General features: G+C 35.1%; 1 protein-coding gene across 7 annotated transcripts in view; it reads left to right on the top strand.

The window, feature by feature from the left end:
* The window catches only part of Epha7 (EPH receptor A7), a 181,744-nt gene that overhangs the window by 58,981 nt on the left and 105,763 nt on the right, over window positions 1-17,000 (top strand). For all 7 annotated transcript variants that reach the window (XM_004663653.2, XM_004663654.2, XM_004663655.2 and 4 more), the window contains exons 4-5: window positions 2,898-3,053; window positions 3,867-4,202. In XM_004663653.2, coding sequence (XP_004663710.2) covers window positions 2,898-3,053; window positions 3,867-4,202 — 492 coding nt within the window. The remainder of the gene's footprint in view (window positions 1-2,897; window positions 3,054-3,866; window positions 4,203-17,000) is intronic.

Below are 17,000 nucleotides of genomic sequence, written 5' to 3' on the forward strand. Positions count from 1 at the left end.
ATAGCATGCAGTTTGTGTTCCAAATCCAGTTCTAACCCAGGCGAATGGAGTTATTTAAAGAATTCAATTTTTTTTTCAAACAGACTGTTTTATCTGTTAAAAGGGAATCAGAAGTCAATGCAATTTGAAATATAAGCAATATGATTTTTAAATTGTTCAACACCAGTTATTATAGATAACTTTCAGAAATCATGCAGATTCAACAGGAAATACACTTCCTAATTTGTGGGTCAGATGGAGAAACAATTTTATTAAGACTTGTTTTGGAAAATAGGTAAATGGACTGGCAGGGAATAAACTGGTTGGCCTCAGTTTGCTGTCTATTAATTGTGGAAGCCTTACCTAGTAAATGTCAATTTAAAGTGCCACTGTGTTCTCTCATCTCTCTGATGCTTACCCACTTACCACTGTCTAAAAGAAAGAAAGCGAGCCTGCACAATCTCATGAAGGAGCAGCACAACATCCCTCCCTCATTTATTATTATTATTAACAATATTCTAAACTTTCATTTTTCTGATACAGGTTTTGAGTAAAGCACTTTCTTCTCTGTTGTCTCTTTTACTCCTTTGATGCTTGCAGGCATATAATATATAAAGCAAGACACACAGTAGATATTTAAAGAAGAAAGATATTTCATCCTGGGAACTCTATAAGATACATTCTTTAACTAGTAAATAGTCTTTAACAGGAGAAGGGCATAACTGGTGATAGTATATTTTTGCTGTGATTCTGTTATTGAGCCTACTGTTTTCTGTGCCTCAAGTGGGTAAGAGTTTCAGAGAACATGTGAACATGCATTTGTGTCTTTTAATGTTTTTGTTCCTATTTTGCATTTGTATAATGTAAGAAACTTGCAAAGAGGCATCTTACAGACTACTTCTGAGGACAGCAGTAGAATATGAATCTATAAGGAAATTGTGGTAGTTGTGTTTATCATAGTAGTATTTAAATTAACTTGAAAATATATATGACCTACTTGCTGGTTCATGTAAACTCTTCTATTTTCTTCAAGCCTGAATAATGATAGTAAGTTCATAGAACATCAGGATTATGAATTGGGTATTTATCATGACAACGGAAGTAAGAATTACTCAATTTTTTTTTCTGGAAATTATCATCTCAGTAAGAGGATTGTTCCTACTTCTCACTACCCAAAGAGTGAAAATGTAATTAATTTTTTGAATTATACCCAAATAGATAAAATTAAATCTGTACATAAAATTTTGAAGTTAAAAAATGGGTCATTTAAAATATCTAGTAACCTTTCCGTATAGATAGGACTTACTAGATTTTATAAACTTTGAATGTCAGATACTAATGTATTCAATTAATAAGTACAAGGATGTATTGGAATTATTTAACATAGTCAATATAAAATATCATTTGTTAATATCAGCATTGTTGAAATAATGAAAAAAGTTAACTTGCTAAATGTTGGTTGAGGATAAACCTAAACATATACCAAAATATCCTGGAATGTTAATATATGCATAGTTACCTAGTTTTAGAATAGAATCTGAGTCTCAGCTGTCTGTACCCTCTATTCTTTGCTGAGGCCAGTTCCTAGATCAATGTGACTGAAACCCTGGCCTCCTTCAGTGGAACAGGAACAATGTTATAGTATAGCTGCGTGTTGCCTTTTCCCTTATTTATAGAGGTGAATCCATTTGCTGTCCTTAGGACTTCCTTATTTTAATTTTAAAAAATATCATGGGTTCAAGTTATATCTTGAAGTTCCTGAAAGCATAGGGCAGGGTATTCCAGTCATACTAAATGGCAGTTTCCGAGAATATCATTACTACCAATCTTGTAGTTTATGCTATCAATCATTTTAACATTTGACAAATTAATATCTGAACAATCTTACTTTCAGGCTTGAGAGATGGTTTAGCAGTTAAAATGTTTGCTTGCAAAGCTTAAGGACCCAGATTCAATTCTCCAGGTCCCACATAAGCCAGATTCAAATGGCACATGCATCTGAAGTTGATTTGCAGTGGCTAGAGGTCCTAGAATGCCCATTCTTCCTCCCTCTCTCTGTCTCTAAAAATAATAAAAAAAAAAAAAACACTTTTATTTATTTTTTTTATTTTTATTTTTTTTGGTTTTTCGAGGTAGGGTCTCACTCTGGTCCAGGCTGACCTGGAATTAACTCTGTTATCTCAGGGTGGCCTTGAACTCATGGCGATCCTCCTACCTCTGCCTCCCGGGTGCTGGGATTAAAGGCGTGCGCCACCACGCCCAGCAAAAAAAAACACTTTTAAAAAAGTTAATTTCTAGATACCTTAGATCAAACAAGCATAACTTTAAATGTGCTAATGCAGATCATAGGCAGGTTAATTATTATTGAATTTAAAGGTATATTTGATTCAAATATCTGAAGTAAATGTCCTATAATTTTACCTCAATGTGGTTTGGACTCAACATTGGACTGATGACAACTACAGGTGGAAGTTTGCTATGCCATGCGATTGTATCAGTGTGTTTTTGAAATGTGGCATAAGGGCTGGAAAGATGGAATAGCAGTTAAGTGCTTGCCTGTGAAGCCTGAGGACCCCGGTTCAAGGCTCAATTCTCCAGGACCCATGTTAGTCAGATACACAAGGGGGCACATGCATCTGGAGTTCATTTGTAGTGTCTGGAAGCCCTGGCGCGCCCATTCTCTCTCTCTCTCTCTCTCTGCCTCTTTCTGTCTCTGTCACTCTCAAATAAATAAATAAAAATGAACAAAAATATTTTTTAAATGTGGCATAACATTGAATTATTGGAATATAGTAAATCAAATAGTTGGCTTTGGAAAGCTTCTTATTCACAAAACTAATATTATACCATTGATGAAGAGTATTAAAATCATCAATTTGTTCTCATGTTCCTAATTTTACTTTCTTTTGCATATTTAGCCTGTGGACGGAGATTCTACAAATCTTCCTCACAAGACCTTCAGTGCTCTCGTTGTCCAACCCACAGTTTCTCTGACAGAGAAGGCTCCTCACGATGTGACTGTGAAGATGGGTACTACAGAGCTCCATCTGACCCACCATATGTTGCATGCACAAGTAAGTCTAGACAGGTCAGCACCACAGGACCTTCCAATCTCTTCTGTTCACTTTTTTTGTTTGGTGTAGCATCATACAGGCATTACCTTCTTCCTTCAGCAGATAAGGTTAAGCAGTAGCATAATACATATTCTATATCATGGCATAAACACATCATAACATTTTCATTATGATTTTCATGTTTCATAAACTAAAAAGGTATTTAAATTAGGTTTTGCACATTAGGAATGGCAAAATTAAATAGTCTAACAGTCTTGCAAGGATATGAAATGTGATGTAAACAGTAATGTTTTCTGAATTGTAATTGCATCAATAAACATTATAAATCTCACTGCTGAATGCTTCAGTTGATGGCCATCAGAAAGGCCCAAATACAAAGTCAGTCTCATAGTGTACCTACCCTCATTCATGCTCAAGTACATTAAAAATGAAATAATGTGTTCATTGATACATGGTTAAAAAGAAAACATTAATAAGTAACCACATAACTCTTTGTCTTTGGTGTATGACCTCAGATGAAAAATAGCTAAAGGGTATAGCAAAGATAGTTGTTACCTAGGTATTTTTTTTTTTTAGAATATTAAGTAGAAAATAAGTAAATAGTCTTGACAAAAGAATTCCAGGAAGCATTTATACTGCATCTCTGGCAAAGGTGACAAAATAGCTTTGTGAAGGAATGTATTGCAGCCAGTCTTCCCCAGTCATTCAGACTGGTATTGAGACAGGTATCAAGCACCAATGCTGTTGCTATGTTGTTTGTATCCTTTCCTTCTTCTGTAGCTCACTTTTTTTTAAAAATTTTTGGTTCACTAGGGCCTCCATCTGCACCACAGAACCTCATTTTCAACATCAATCAAACCACAGTCAGTTTGGAGTGGAGTCCCCCAGCAGATAATGGGGGAAGAAATGATGTTACCTACAGAGTACTGTGTAAGCGGTGCAGTTGGGAGCAGGGCGAGTGTGTTCCTTGTGGGAGTAACATTGGATTCGTGCCACAGCAGACAGGACTGGAGGATAACTATGTCACCATCATGGACCTGCTGGCCCATGCCAATTACACATTTGAAGTAGAAGCTGTAAATGGAGTCTCTGACTTAAGCCGATCACAGAGGCTCTTTGCAGCTGTCAGCATCACCACTGGTCAAGCAGGTATGTTCCATGTGTGTCTTTATTAAGTTGACAATAGGAGGGCATGTCTTGAGCATTTAGTTAGTATTACTGCGTGGACATTAGTTTTGTCAGCTATTGATGATTTCTACATTTAACTCATGATTTTTTTTCTCCTGCTGCCCGGTATGCTACTATAAAACTTAACTAAAATCTCCAGAGCTTTTAATACTCCAGAAGCAAGATAAATAACAGATAATAAATTGTAAGTCAGTTTCTACTGCTGTATGTCCAAAGTTTGAGAGATCAAAAAAAGGAGAGTGAAATTATTGGCTAAGATGAGGAACATGATACTTCCTATATTTTGGCCTTTCTGGAGTTAGACATGCTCATGGTTGTAATCCACATGGCAATTGGAAGTCATTTTCTTAAGTAAGTGAGTTCCTTTCAGAAAAATCTTATTCCTGGAAGAAGTTTCAGAAATTGAAGATTGTTTTCATTGTTTTGAGCATACTTGAGTCTAGAAGTTGGTACTGGGGAATTGAACCTGAATCATTAGAATCTAGAGGCAATGGCCTTAACCACTGAGCAATATCTCCAGCCCTTAACATTCCTTAAAAATGGTTTTATCACTAGAGATTTTCATTCATTGCTGTGTATTGAAATTATGCATAATGAATTAAATTTTAAATTAAAATGTTTTTCAAACTCATACATGCATATATGGTAGGTTGAGCTTTTTCCTCCTCATCCTTCTCTCCCTTTTCTCACAATAATTTATAGGGAATGGCTTTAAAACATTTTAACTTTATGATTTTGGTATTCATACTGTCTTCTATGTACAACAATTAGAATTTTTAGGTCTTTTGAGGTAGGATAATTTATATTACTTCTGTTAAGAAGTGACATTTTATTCATGTTCAAATATAACCTAAAGATAGTGAAGTGATACCATCATTAGAGTTGCCAAATAGATCAAATTTGGGATCTTTCCTTTAAATGTCTACATTTGAATTTTTTTCAGTTAATACTGTATGGGCCCAGTGGACTATACCATACCAGACATTTGTGCCATTTTGTGCATCTGGCTTTATGTGCATATAGGGGAATTGAACCCTGGCTGACAGGTTTTGACAGGTTTAACCAATGTGCAACCTTCCCAGCCCTTATTATTGTTTTCTGTGAATGAAGTTTCTGCTATTGCGTGGTTGATTTGGAAGGGCTTTAGGAGTGCTCAGGAAGAAGTTTATATGTAAAAGAATTAGAGTTTGATAGTTCCACCAATCTGTAAATATACTAAAAATATTGATTGCATTTCAGTTGAGTGAATGTTAGGATATGTGAGTTTTTTGTCAGTGAAAAATATGGTGAATGTAGTGAGCTTATTCAAAGAATAAATATACAGTTAAAAATCACACCTCTACTTTTGTTTTGTTTTGTTTTTTTCAAGGTAGGGTTTCTCTCTAACCAAGGCTGACCTGGAATATACTATGTAGTCTCAGGGTGGCCTTGAACATACAATAATCCTTCTACCTCTGCCTCCTGAGTGCTGGACCCATTGCACACCTATAGTTTTATATGAATATATTAATTTATAATTACCTAGTGTCTACTAAGTTTTTACTACTGTCACAAATACATTAATACAAGTGAGATGGGCTACTGTGTTAATTTTAACCCTTTTTTTACAGAGGAAATTTGAAATATGTTAGTGGTTATTGTTCTATTCCATTTGAATGCTCATTTTCTTACATGAGCACTATTTTTGGTTCTTTTTAAGAATGAGAGGAAGCCAGGCATGATTATTCATGTCTATAATCCTAACAATTTGGGAGGCAGAGATAGGAGGATGACTGAAATTTTGTGTTAAGTTTTGACTATATAGTTCTAAAACAAAACTACACTAAAGCAAATAAAGTAAAAAAGAGAAGAAGTGATGTAAAACTTTATCCAAAGTCAAGACTTACTAAAGAAATTCATAGTAATCCTTGCAATACTTAGTTCTCCCCAAAGCAAGCACAATCACTTCCAAAGTAGCTTATGTGGCAATCACTTTTAGTTGTGAATTCAAATCTGCATATTTTGTCAGTTATCTACATTGATATCAAGAAAGGCTTATGAACAGAATCTTCATGAACTAGGAATGAAGATAATATAGTGAAAAATCATTAGCCAGTGCAGAAAAGGCAGTTTTGAACTTCAAAGTTCCCTTTTAGTTAAGTTTGAGTTGGGAAAGAAGTATGGCACATCAGGACTGTATAGATGGAAGTTCCTTTGATACATTTTGTACCTTGCTCAAGGGAGGAGTAGGGAATATTGTTCTTAGAGAATAGGAGGTCTATCTTCTGATGCAGTATGAGGTGTGGATCTCAAATGTTCTATGTGAATGAAATGGAATAAAATAATATTGGAGCTTCACATAGAGTCCTGTTAATGAGTTTATATTGCAGAAAAAAAAATCTTATGTTGGTATAAAATTGTTTATGTAGTTAATAGGAAAATCAAAGTAGATTGTACCTGTTTTGTAGTTAGTAGGAAAATTAAAGTGGAATAAACCTGATTTTTGGGGGGAGCCTAAGACAAAACAAACAAAAAGAAAAAAAATAAACAAAAATGCACCAGCATCTTTATTTGTTTTAAGGTAGAAGAGAATGTGAGTGGAGAATTTCAAATTACATGTTATAGCCTTGGTGATGGGGAAATCTGTTATAGAAGAGAATGTGAATTACATGTTATAGTCTTGGCTTTGGGGATACTTGGGTTTTTTGTTTTGCCAATAAAAGGTATATCTACTTTTCAGGCACCAGTTTTATTGAGTAAGTTTCTCATTTAAACCAGTAAATTTTCATCATAAATTTCATTTATGATGAAATTCATGTGAGGAAATGTTACGTGTGACTACTGGTATTTTTCAGAGTTACTTATCTATGACATAGGGCATGAAATAGCTGAAGCATTTCTTCTTTTAACACAAGAGTCATTAACCTATTAGGTCTGAAGTCACAGACATTAAGCTTTTGGACAGTTGATGATTTTTTTAATATGTGGTAAAAATGATTGTATATATAAGATTATATTATATGTGTATAATATATATTATATATATGGTTTTTGAAGTTAGGTATCGTTCTACTCCAGGCTGACCTGGAATTAACTAACTACATAGTCTTAGGGTAGCCTCGAACTCACAGCAGTCTTCCGACTTCTGCCTCACAAGTGCTGGGATTAAAGGTGTGTGCCACCACACCCAGCCAAAAATAATACATATTTTGATTACAGTGCTTTTATTTTCATCCTCCCAAATATTGGAAGGCCCTATTCAACAAATATAGGCTTAATAATTATTTAACATTATGACTACTATTGCATATTAATTTTATTTTGACATACATACATATATACACACACCTCTATACACATTTGTGTGGTACATGTGTATACATGCATAAAGGCTAGTGGGTGCACGTATGTGTTAGAGGGTATACATATGTGTTTGTTTGGAGAGCTTCAAGACAGTCCTGCCAGCTCCCCACTTAAGCCATGTTCAATCCACAGACTTAGTAATGATGTAGTAAATAGCTTGCAGAAGTATTAAAGTTCAGAGAAACACATCTGGAAATTACTGTCTCTTTCTGTAATGTTTTCATTCAGTCTGGGATCATTTACATCATTAAACAATTTTAATCTATGTTAGTAAAAATAACGGAAACTATAACATATGGTTTCTCCTCAAAAGTATATAGAGGGCTTCGACTGTCTTTCATGTCAAGGAATTGTGTCATGTTTTTATCTCCCTCTCTAAATCAATTTTTCCTCCAAACTAACTGAACAAAAAATGTGGTGGAATTACGGCAGGTGAGAAAATTAGACACAAGGGTAGTTAAGTGAATATTCCAGAATGAAAGCATTCATATGTTGCTGGAAAAGATGTGATTTGATATTGCATGATGTAATTTCAGAACAAGTTACACTTCTTTGAATTTGAATTTTCTCCTGCAATAGCTATTTGACTCTACATGTTATAAAAGCTCTTTATAGCCATTACATTTGTTAAAACAAAAATGGGTGTCAGATACCATAATCACAATAATATAAACTATAATGACAATTGTTAGTGATTTAATGACCACTATGTTATTGGTACATTTTAAATGTAAAATATATCAAAAAAAGAAAAAAGATTGTCAAATTGAATTGACTCACTTCTTTGGGCTCAGTAGTCCCTGGACAACTGACAGACATAAGAAGAGAAACAAGGCTTTGCTTACCATGCATCCATAGCATGGCTAAAGAGAGAATATATCTGCCATATCACTGTGCAATTTTAAGTGAATAACAGCTGAGGAATATGTGCACTTATACTATATTTTAGTGACTCATGACTCTGCAGTGAGTCTCTTTGCAAGAGGAGAAGGATTTTTTTTCTTAAGCTGGGCTGTCTGAGAAGCAGATGACTTGATGGAGAGATCCATGTAAGGACTTTATTAGGAGAGTACACTTGGGATTTCTCATTCAGGAAAGAGAGAAGGAAACAGAGGAAACACTGACCTGTGATGTGGTCTTCCTGGAATCCTGATCCATATCCATGGGGAGTGCTTTACTCCTAATAACCCTTTATGTTGTCCCTGAAATGAATATTCTATGTCTATAGTATTCAAACAGTAGCCATGAGTTTTACTGAAGATGGATAAAGTATTATTTTTCATACAAAAAATCCAAAGGGGATGTTTCAGACAGGTCCACCTTGCTGGAATGAGCATCAAAGCCAGACTTCCAAACGAACTCCAGACACATGTGCCACTTTGTGTATCTAGCTTACATGGGTCTACCCTCGGTCCTGTGGCTTTGCAGGCAAGCACCTTAATTGCTAAGCCATCTCTGCAGTGCTAAATCCTATCTTTTGTTTAATGGTGAACATTCTTGCAGGATAACTGCGGACTAAGATGGGAGAGCCCTTTGTTAGTGCCTAAGTTATATACTGGTTGGTCATATATTATTTCAATATTTTGATAGCTTCATTGAATATTTGTATTTTTTTATTTTTTGTACTTGTGTGACAGATTAAAGATTGCTTTCTCAGTGTAAACTAAAGATAGGATACCTTTGTGTTAGTTAGTTTTTTTTATCACTGTGACAAAAATACCTGAGAGGAGAAATATGGGAGGGGAATTTATTTTGTTTCCTGGTTTTAGAGGCTTCAGTCATGGTAGCTGTGCCCCTTGTCTCTGAGCCGTATGGGGATACAATAATATGGTGGCTGTGCCTGTTGTTGCTTGGCTGTGGTTGGTTATAACAATATGGTGGCTGTGCCTCTTGTCTCTGAACTGTGGTGAGGACAACAACAGGGTGGCTGTGCCCATTGTATTTGTGTTGTGGTGGGGTGCACACACATGAAAGAAGGTATGATACGTTAGGGTTGCTCACCTGTTGACCATGAGGAGAAGGAGGAGAGGACTGGAACCAGGTATAACCATCAAGGACCTGCCCCAGTGACCTACATGCTGTTACTGCTCCTGGTAGCCAGTTCTGTTATCAAAACATGAGTGAATTAATCCATTGATGAAAATAGTAACTTCTTTTTTTTAAAAAAAAGTATTTTTAATTTAATTAATTTGTCTATTTGCAAAAGAGAGACAGACAGACTGAATGGGCATGCAAGGACCTCCAGCTGCTGCAAACAAACTCCAACTGCCTGTACCACCTTCTACATCTGGCTTCACATGGGCATGGAGGAATTGAACTCAGGTTGTTCGGCTTTTCAGAAAAGCGCCTTAGCCCCGGTGAAGCCATCTCTGCAGCCCACAAGCACCCTCTTGATCCAGTAAACTCACAGTGATTGAATCCATCTCTTGGGGATCAAGCCCTTTACACATGAGCCTTTGGGGAAGGGCAATTACTGTCTAAACCATGAAAGTCTCTAAGATAATGTTTACATCTCCATACCACCTTTCTATCCTGATTACCTGTTTCTTAGCCCCAGTATCTTTTTGAGTTCTCAAATGTACCTTTTCCTACAATCATAAGTTTTCATGATACGCTTTTTATGCTTATGTTGGAGTTAGGGTGAAAATTTGATCCTTACATAATTCAAAAGGGTGGCTCTTTGACATTTGAAGGAAACTTAGTAGATGTTTTAAATAACCTTTAATGTTTTCAGTTTAATACATTTTTTTACATTTTTTTAACTTTTTGGATCTCAGAATTGTTACATAATGAGGTTTAAGTATTTGGGAAGCAGTACTTAGAAAGGAACATAGTCTACTTTTATGGCTAGAACTATGTACTCTCTAAATCCTTATGTCCAAGCCCTGACTCTTTGTGTGACCATATTAGGAGATGGGACCTTCAAGGAGGCAAAGATAAGTGATGTCATAGGGTGGGACACTGATCTGTGGATTCATGACCTTATAAGAAGAAAGTATGTAAAGCGACCCTGTCTTCCTTCACTACATCATCCTCCATACACACTGAGGAACAGGCATAGCACACAGCAAGAAAACAGATCTAGAAGCCAGGAAGAGAGGCCTTACCCTAAACAGACCCTACTGAGCCCTGTTTTGGGGAACTCACTGCTTCAGAACTGTGAGAACATACATTTTATTTAAGCCTGTGCTGTAGTAGCAGACACACTGACTTTTGGGCAGTTCTCCTTGAGGTATTGGAGCTCTACCCGATTATGTTGAAAGACAGTGGTTATCTCTGAGAACTGGGCAAAGAGTGAGGGTTATAAATTTGATGATATTTGTGATTTTTCTCCCTCAAAAGTACATGACACTTGTTTAGTCTGGAGCATTAGAAAATCCCAGTATAATCAGTAGGGATGCTTTGCTATTTTTTTTTTTTTTGTCTTACCTAATCATATTTGGGATCTAATGATGTAAGAAAGCTATGTATTCATGGTAGCAGAAAATTTAGCACAAAATTAGTTATGAATTTCTGTCTCTGATCTTTCAAGCTTGAACAAATTTGTCACATTCTTGGCAATTTTAGTGTAGTAATTTCTACATGATTATGAAGTAAGTGCTGTTTGTAAGATGTTCTTGTGGAAGTTTTTATAGCTCTATATTTTGGAGACTTGAATTACTAACTTGCTAAATGTTAGGTTCTTCTTTTAAAAAATTATAGGATCATTATCCTAGGATAGTCTATAATGATATAATTATGGAAAGTAATATACTATGTGTTGTCCTTAATAGATAATTCTTCACTTTATTCTTCACTTTGCTACAGAAAGTTTATTGGATGAAGATTGTGGTCAGCTGAAATGCCACTGAAGTAAAATTTATAAATGAATAATCACTTTAGCATAAAAAATTAAATGAATGACATACAGAAAATCTGCCTTAATTATAAGGTGACTAAGCAGTCTACTTGCTCTTTACTTTTAATGAGGAAAAAAAATATAAAAAAAGCAAATTCAGAAGGACCTAAATCAAATAGGGAACAACCTTAAGTGAACATATTTTGAATTATTTCTATTATTTTGGAGATGCTAAACAATTATAAAAAATAAAAATAAGTTTAGCCAGGCATGGTCGCACACACCTTTAATCCTAGCACTTGGTAGGCAGAGGTAGAAGGATCTCCATGAGTCCAAGGCCACCCTGAGACTACATAGTGAATTTGAATTCCAGGTCAGCCTGAGCTAGACCTACCTCAAAAAAAAAAAAGTTTGTTATATAGCAGGATTATTATGCTAACTTAATTTAATATATCTACAAAACTTTCTAATAGAAACTGTTTCTAGAAATGTTTTTTATCATTTTTATTTGTTTGACAGCAATAGACACAGAGAGAAAGAGGCAGATAGAGAGAGAATGGACATGCTAGGGCCTCCAGCCACTGCAAATGAACTCCAGATACATGCACCCCATTGTGCATCTACCTTACATGGATCCTGGGTAATAGAGCCTCGAACCAGGGTCCTTAGGCTTCACAGGCATGCGCTGAACCACTAAGCCGTCTCTCCAGCCCTAGAAATGTTTTTTTGACTAATACTTATTGACCAAAACATTTTATCCTAATTATTAGATCCCTTTGTATAGCCCATTTTTATCTATTATTATTATTAGTTAATTTCTATTGAGTATTCAACATTTCTCTGGATACAGTTTCAGAAAAAAATTTAAGAGCAAAAAAGCAATCTACATTTCAGAAAATGAAAATCCAAGGACTGAGCTTCACACAGTAGTCACACATAGGTGGGTCTGGCCAAGTGATGTGGTGGCAGTGGATGATGGTAATAACTAGGGCCCATACAGTAGAAGTGCATGGGCTCTTCCTAGTTCCAGTTCCTGTGCTCTGCCAACCTGAACCAGGGAGAAAAGTATGAGTTCATCTTTCCTTGATACCTTTTGGGTTGTTCTGTGTTCGTACCAATGAACCAAGTGTTGATGGTTTTACTTCTTTGTAATGAGTTGAAGCAGATTTGAATCAGATGAGCAATCTGGTAGAATGATGTATAGCTGTCTAAAACACAAATCTGCCCTTATCCACCAGCATACATTAGAGTTGTATGGAAAAAAAAAAAAAAAAAACATCGATCCACCAGGATCATTAACCATCTTAACCAACTGGTCCAAGTAAGAGTTAAGGGAGGACACTGTCAAGATCATGCCCTTGAGCTCTGTCAGTTATACCCACCGAAACATGACAGGTACTTGTTACAATCTCAGCTATCGTTCTGGCTTTAATTCCCTTTTTACTGTCCAAATAAATGAATAAGACCAATGATGAGGTGAAATACCAGGAAAAACTATCCAGCATGCCTGTGGTTTATCTACAAAAAGGTCATTTGTAAGGGAATAGATAACTGCCACAATCACAACAAAATAAATCAGTAACAAGACAGGATAGATGGTACATGCTGTGTGACAAAGCACATGGCAGAGATATACAGAGACCTGTAGCTGCTTGTCCTGTTAAAGACAAGAACTACAGAGGGAGATATGTGAAATGATTAACATGGGTTTAAAACACAGTTCTTAACTATCCATGACATATTTATACCAGATAATTATTCCAATTTTTAGTATTTGTTCATTAACTTCAGCATATAAAATGATGTAGAACATTGAGCATGGCATTTCATAAGGGTAGTTAGTTATATATATGATAATGAAAACAAATACTCAGGTTGAGCCATGCCACTACTGTATTATTCACATGTTGCTAATACTCTTAAACATAGCTTCTTTAGATATACAAGGCTATACCATATATAATTTATTGCATTTATTGTATAGATAGGAATATGGATAGAAATAACTACATGTACTTGACATAAATGTTTTGAAAACTCCCATTGATAGGAGCTTGTAGAATTTTAAAATCACATGATAGAAATCATTGTTCAGCAGTTGCCACATTAACTGAGGAAGTGGTATTTTCCAAGGCACATTGTTTTAGGAGCAAAGAAAATGAATACAGAATAAAGACCATTAGATTTGAATGTTTGGAGCCAGGAGAATTAGTTTTGCTAGAGAATTTATGGTATAAAATATCAAAATCCCATTTCCATGGTTGAAAACAAAGCTTGACACTATGGCATATGTGATGATTATATTCAGTGTTGGCTGAACTGAATTGTAATAGATTACTTTTTATGCTGATTTCATACAACATTTATCAAACTAGTAAAGACTCTTAAGACATAAAAGTAGTCAGAATTTTGTTTGGAAAAAAATACTGCCTTTGTTCTTTTCTAATACATTACCATACCCTCATTGCCTCCTTGCTTTGAGATTTCATCCTATTTTTTCACATGTGTGCCAGCACCAACAACCCAAATTTAGCCTCACATAAATTTCATTGTTGAGGACCTGGTAAGTGCAGAAATAATGGCTATAAAAAGGAAAGATTTAATTGTCTAAAAGAAAAAAAATTTGTTTAGATTTGTTCTATATTATTATAATGATTTTTATTTCATCTTTTCCTTGTTTCTACATTTTTTTCTCTGAATACCACAACTTATGGCCACATTATTGTATCTTCATTTATTTAAAAATGTAGAAGAATTGGACTGGAAATGTCATCTGTGTGCTAATGCTTTCCCAACGCTGTGGGTTTGATATTGGGGAACACACACACTCAAAACTAGGAATATTACCCAACCATTTGAACACTTAACTCTTGTTGTTTTTAGCATTTGCTACTGCTGCTTAAATTTTAATTTCTTTTAATCACATTTCTTGTATCTGTTAATGTTACATAAAGTGCAAAAGTCCATAAAGCTATTGCACTAAACATTGAATATTAAAGTAATTTGTAAGAACCTCTGGGTCACTTTCTGTAATAAGTGCTGGTATGATGCAGGAAAAGATACTTAGTGACCTCCTGTGAACTGCTGTGTGGCTACTTTGATGTCTTATTATTTTCTTCAATTCAGGTTGGAAATGGATGAATGGATTGTAATTATAGCGTCCTGGTGATTCTCTTTTCAGACCATTTTTCTGGACAAGGCTCAGCTAATCTAACACATCATGAGCAGTTTACTTTTCAGTTTGGCTGGGATTAAGTTACTAAGTAGAACCTGCAGGGAACATGAAGAGCATTGTCTTGCGATAAAATGCAGTGGGTCTGCTGTTCTGTTTCACTTTTATTCCACAACCTTCGGGAGGGAAGCTGTGATTCTCTATCAGATATGGTTTTATCCATTTTCCTATGGCACTTCAAGCACAAACTCAGCTCCCCGCATATCCAGGTCTAAATGCTACATTATGTTTGTCTATGAACCATTTCACTCCTGGCATTTTCCTTATGTGGAAAGAACTATGCAGAATTTATTTTTGTTTAAAACTGTTTTAGAAGTGCACCTTTCTTGAAACTAGGCTAATGTATTTGTAATTAGTCTTTTAATTTTTGATGGATCATAGTTCAACATAGATCTCTTTTCCATTATATTTTTGAAAACTGAAAGAATTTTGTATACCTTGAGGAAAAATGAGTTGGGAGTTTTTCAATTTAGATTTTGTCTTCTTCTAGGTTTAAGTTAAAAGTATAAAACTTTCAAAATCCACTCATTTATTTGTTCACAATAATGAACATATTTGGCATTTTCTTCAGTTGGCACAGAGAGATTTAGGCATTATTACAGGCATTATGACTTAAAGTTCTCTAGAGAACATTTATTAGAATATCCATGCTAGATCTATTACTGTTTCTTGGATAGCATTTGTCATTTTGTTCATTCTTCATGCAGTCCATCAGATGGATGTGGTTTCTGCTCAGAATCAGGATTGCTGCAGAGAGGAACACTGTTGTGTTCATTCTTTACGAAGTCCAAGAAAACAGGATGTGTTCAGTAGTTAGAGCAGGCCAATCTGGAGCACACAAAGCCATGATTTCCAATAACTATTATTTAATGGGACATTTTATTTTATCTATCTGCTCTTAGATGTATAATAAAAAATAGCTAGCAGAATTCAACAAGGAAATTCAATTTAATGTCCCCCTGGGTATTTGAAATTACCCTGCCACTATTATAAAATATTGTTTTTATTGTTCGTAGACTGTAAATAAATGTATTGAACAGGGAAGAATTAACAGCACATCCAAGAAGAGTTTATTTAATAAAAATGATGTAAAATACTTCTTGTGCCATTTGGTTTATCTAATTTATAACTCTGATTACCACAGCATGCCTTTCATCTGCAGAAATTGCACCCTGGGGAGTAGTCAACTTATTAATTCATCATTTGCCTTCCTTTATGGTTGCATTCTCCATTATAGTTGGAGCAAACTGACACTCTGTTCTGAAAGCTGCCAGCCAACTGGTTCCAGTTTAGCTGACCTTTTGTTTGTAACTATGATCCTAATGGTTTTCCTATTGGCTTCTGTTTCTAATAGATTACATTACAATCTACGCTTTTGTCTTTCTGGTATCTTGATGAGGACAGAACAGCCAGAGTGAATTCCACACCTGCAATTACAGAGCTTTAAAAAGAGGATAGGACTGCTTTACCTTAACCTGTAGGCTTTTTAAAATGCCTTTTGATTTATCTGTCACTTGATCCATCAGCAATGAATAATTTTCATGGAAGGTGCACTTTAATTACATTCCCATTTGACTTGCATTATCAACCCCTATCTAGGTAATTAATCTCACCAAGTATCCAATTTCGGCCTTTATTGCTGGCAGGCAGACCTCTTGAATTATGTGTGCTTGAATGGGTCTTGGGCTTTTTTTTTTTTTTTTTCACCAAGCAGACACTGAAAGAGATCTGAGGATTTCCAAATTCCAAAACTATGCCTTGGACTTTTTCTTAGATATTGTGAATAAATTATATTTAGTGCCACAAATATACATCCACAGTCATGAAAATGATAAGAAACTATGTCACCTCTCACTGCCTGCTGTATCCAATCTGCATGCCACTATTTCTGTGGCAAATGTATGCTAATTAGTAATTATAGCTAACATCTGTGCTACTTAGCTAACCTAAGTTTGTATAGTCTCCTTTTACTCTTCAGCAGTCATTTTAGTTCAGGAGTTAAGTTTTGTATCAATTAAAATGAATATTTGGGTATAAAAGAAATCAAAATGAGAAGCATTTACAATTATATCTCTACTTTATATTCAGTCTTATGCTTTTTTTTACAACCTTTAATATTCTGAGTTATCTTTGGACTTTTGTTTTATTCCATACTGATTAATACAAAACATTAGTAATCTTGACAGTTTGTTGACACACATATGTGTATAATTGTTCAGAAATAGACAGTTAGCCCTTTGATATTATCTCACTTTGTAATTTAGTACAAAAATACATGGGTGATTATGGTTTTCAGAGGTGAAAATGGTGAGTATCTGTACACTCAGAACATTTCAGAAAACATGGA

The sequence above is a fragment of the Jaculus jaculus genome, chromosome 7 (assembly GCF_020740685.1).
Source record: "Jaculus jaculus isolate mJacJac1 chromosome 7, mJacJac1.mat.Y.cur, whole genome shotgun sequence".
Lineage (NCBI taxonomy): Eukaryota > Metazoa > Chordata > Mammalia > Rodentia > Dipodidae > Jaculus > Jaculus jaculus.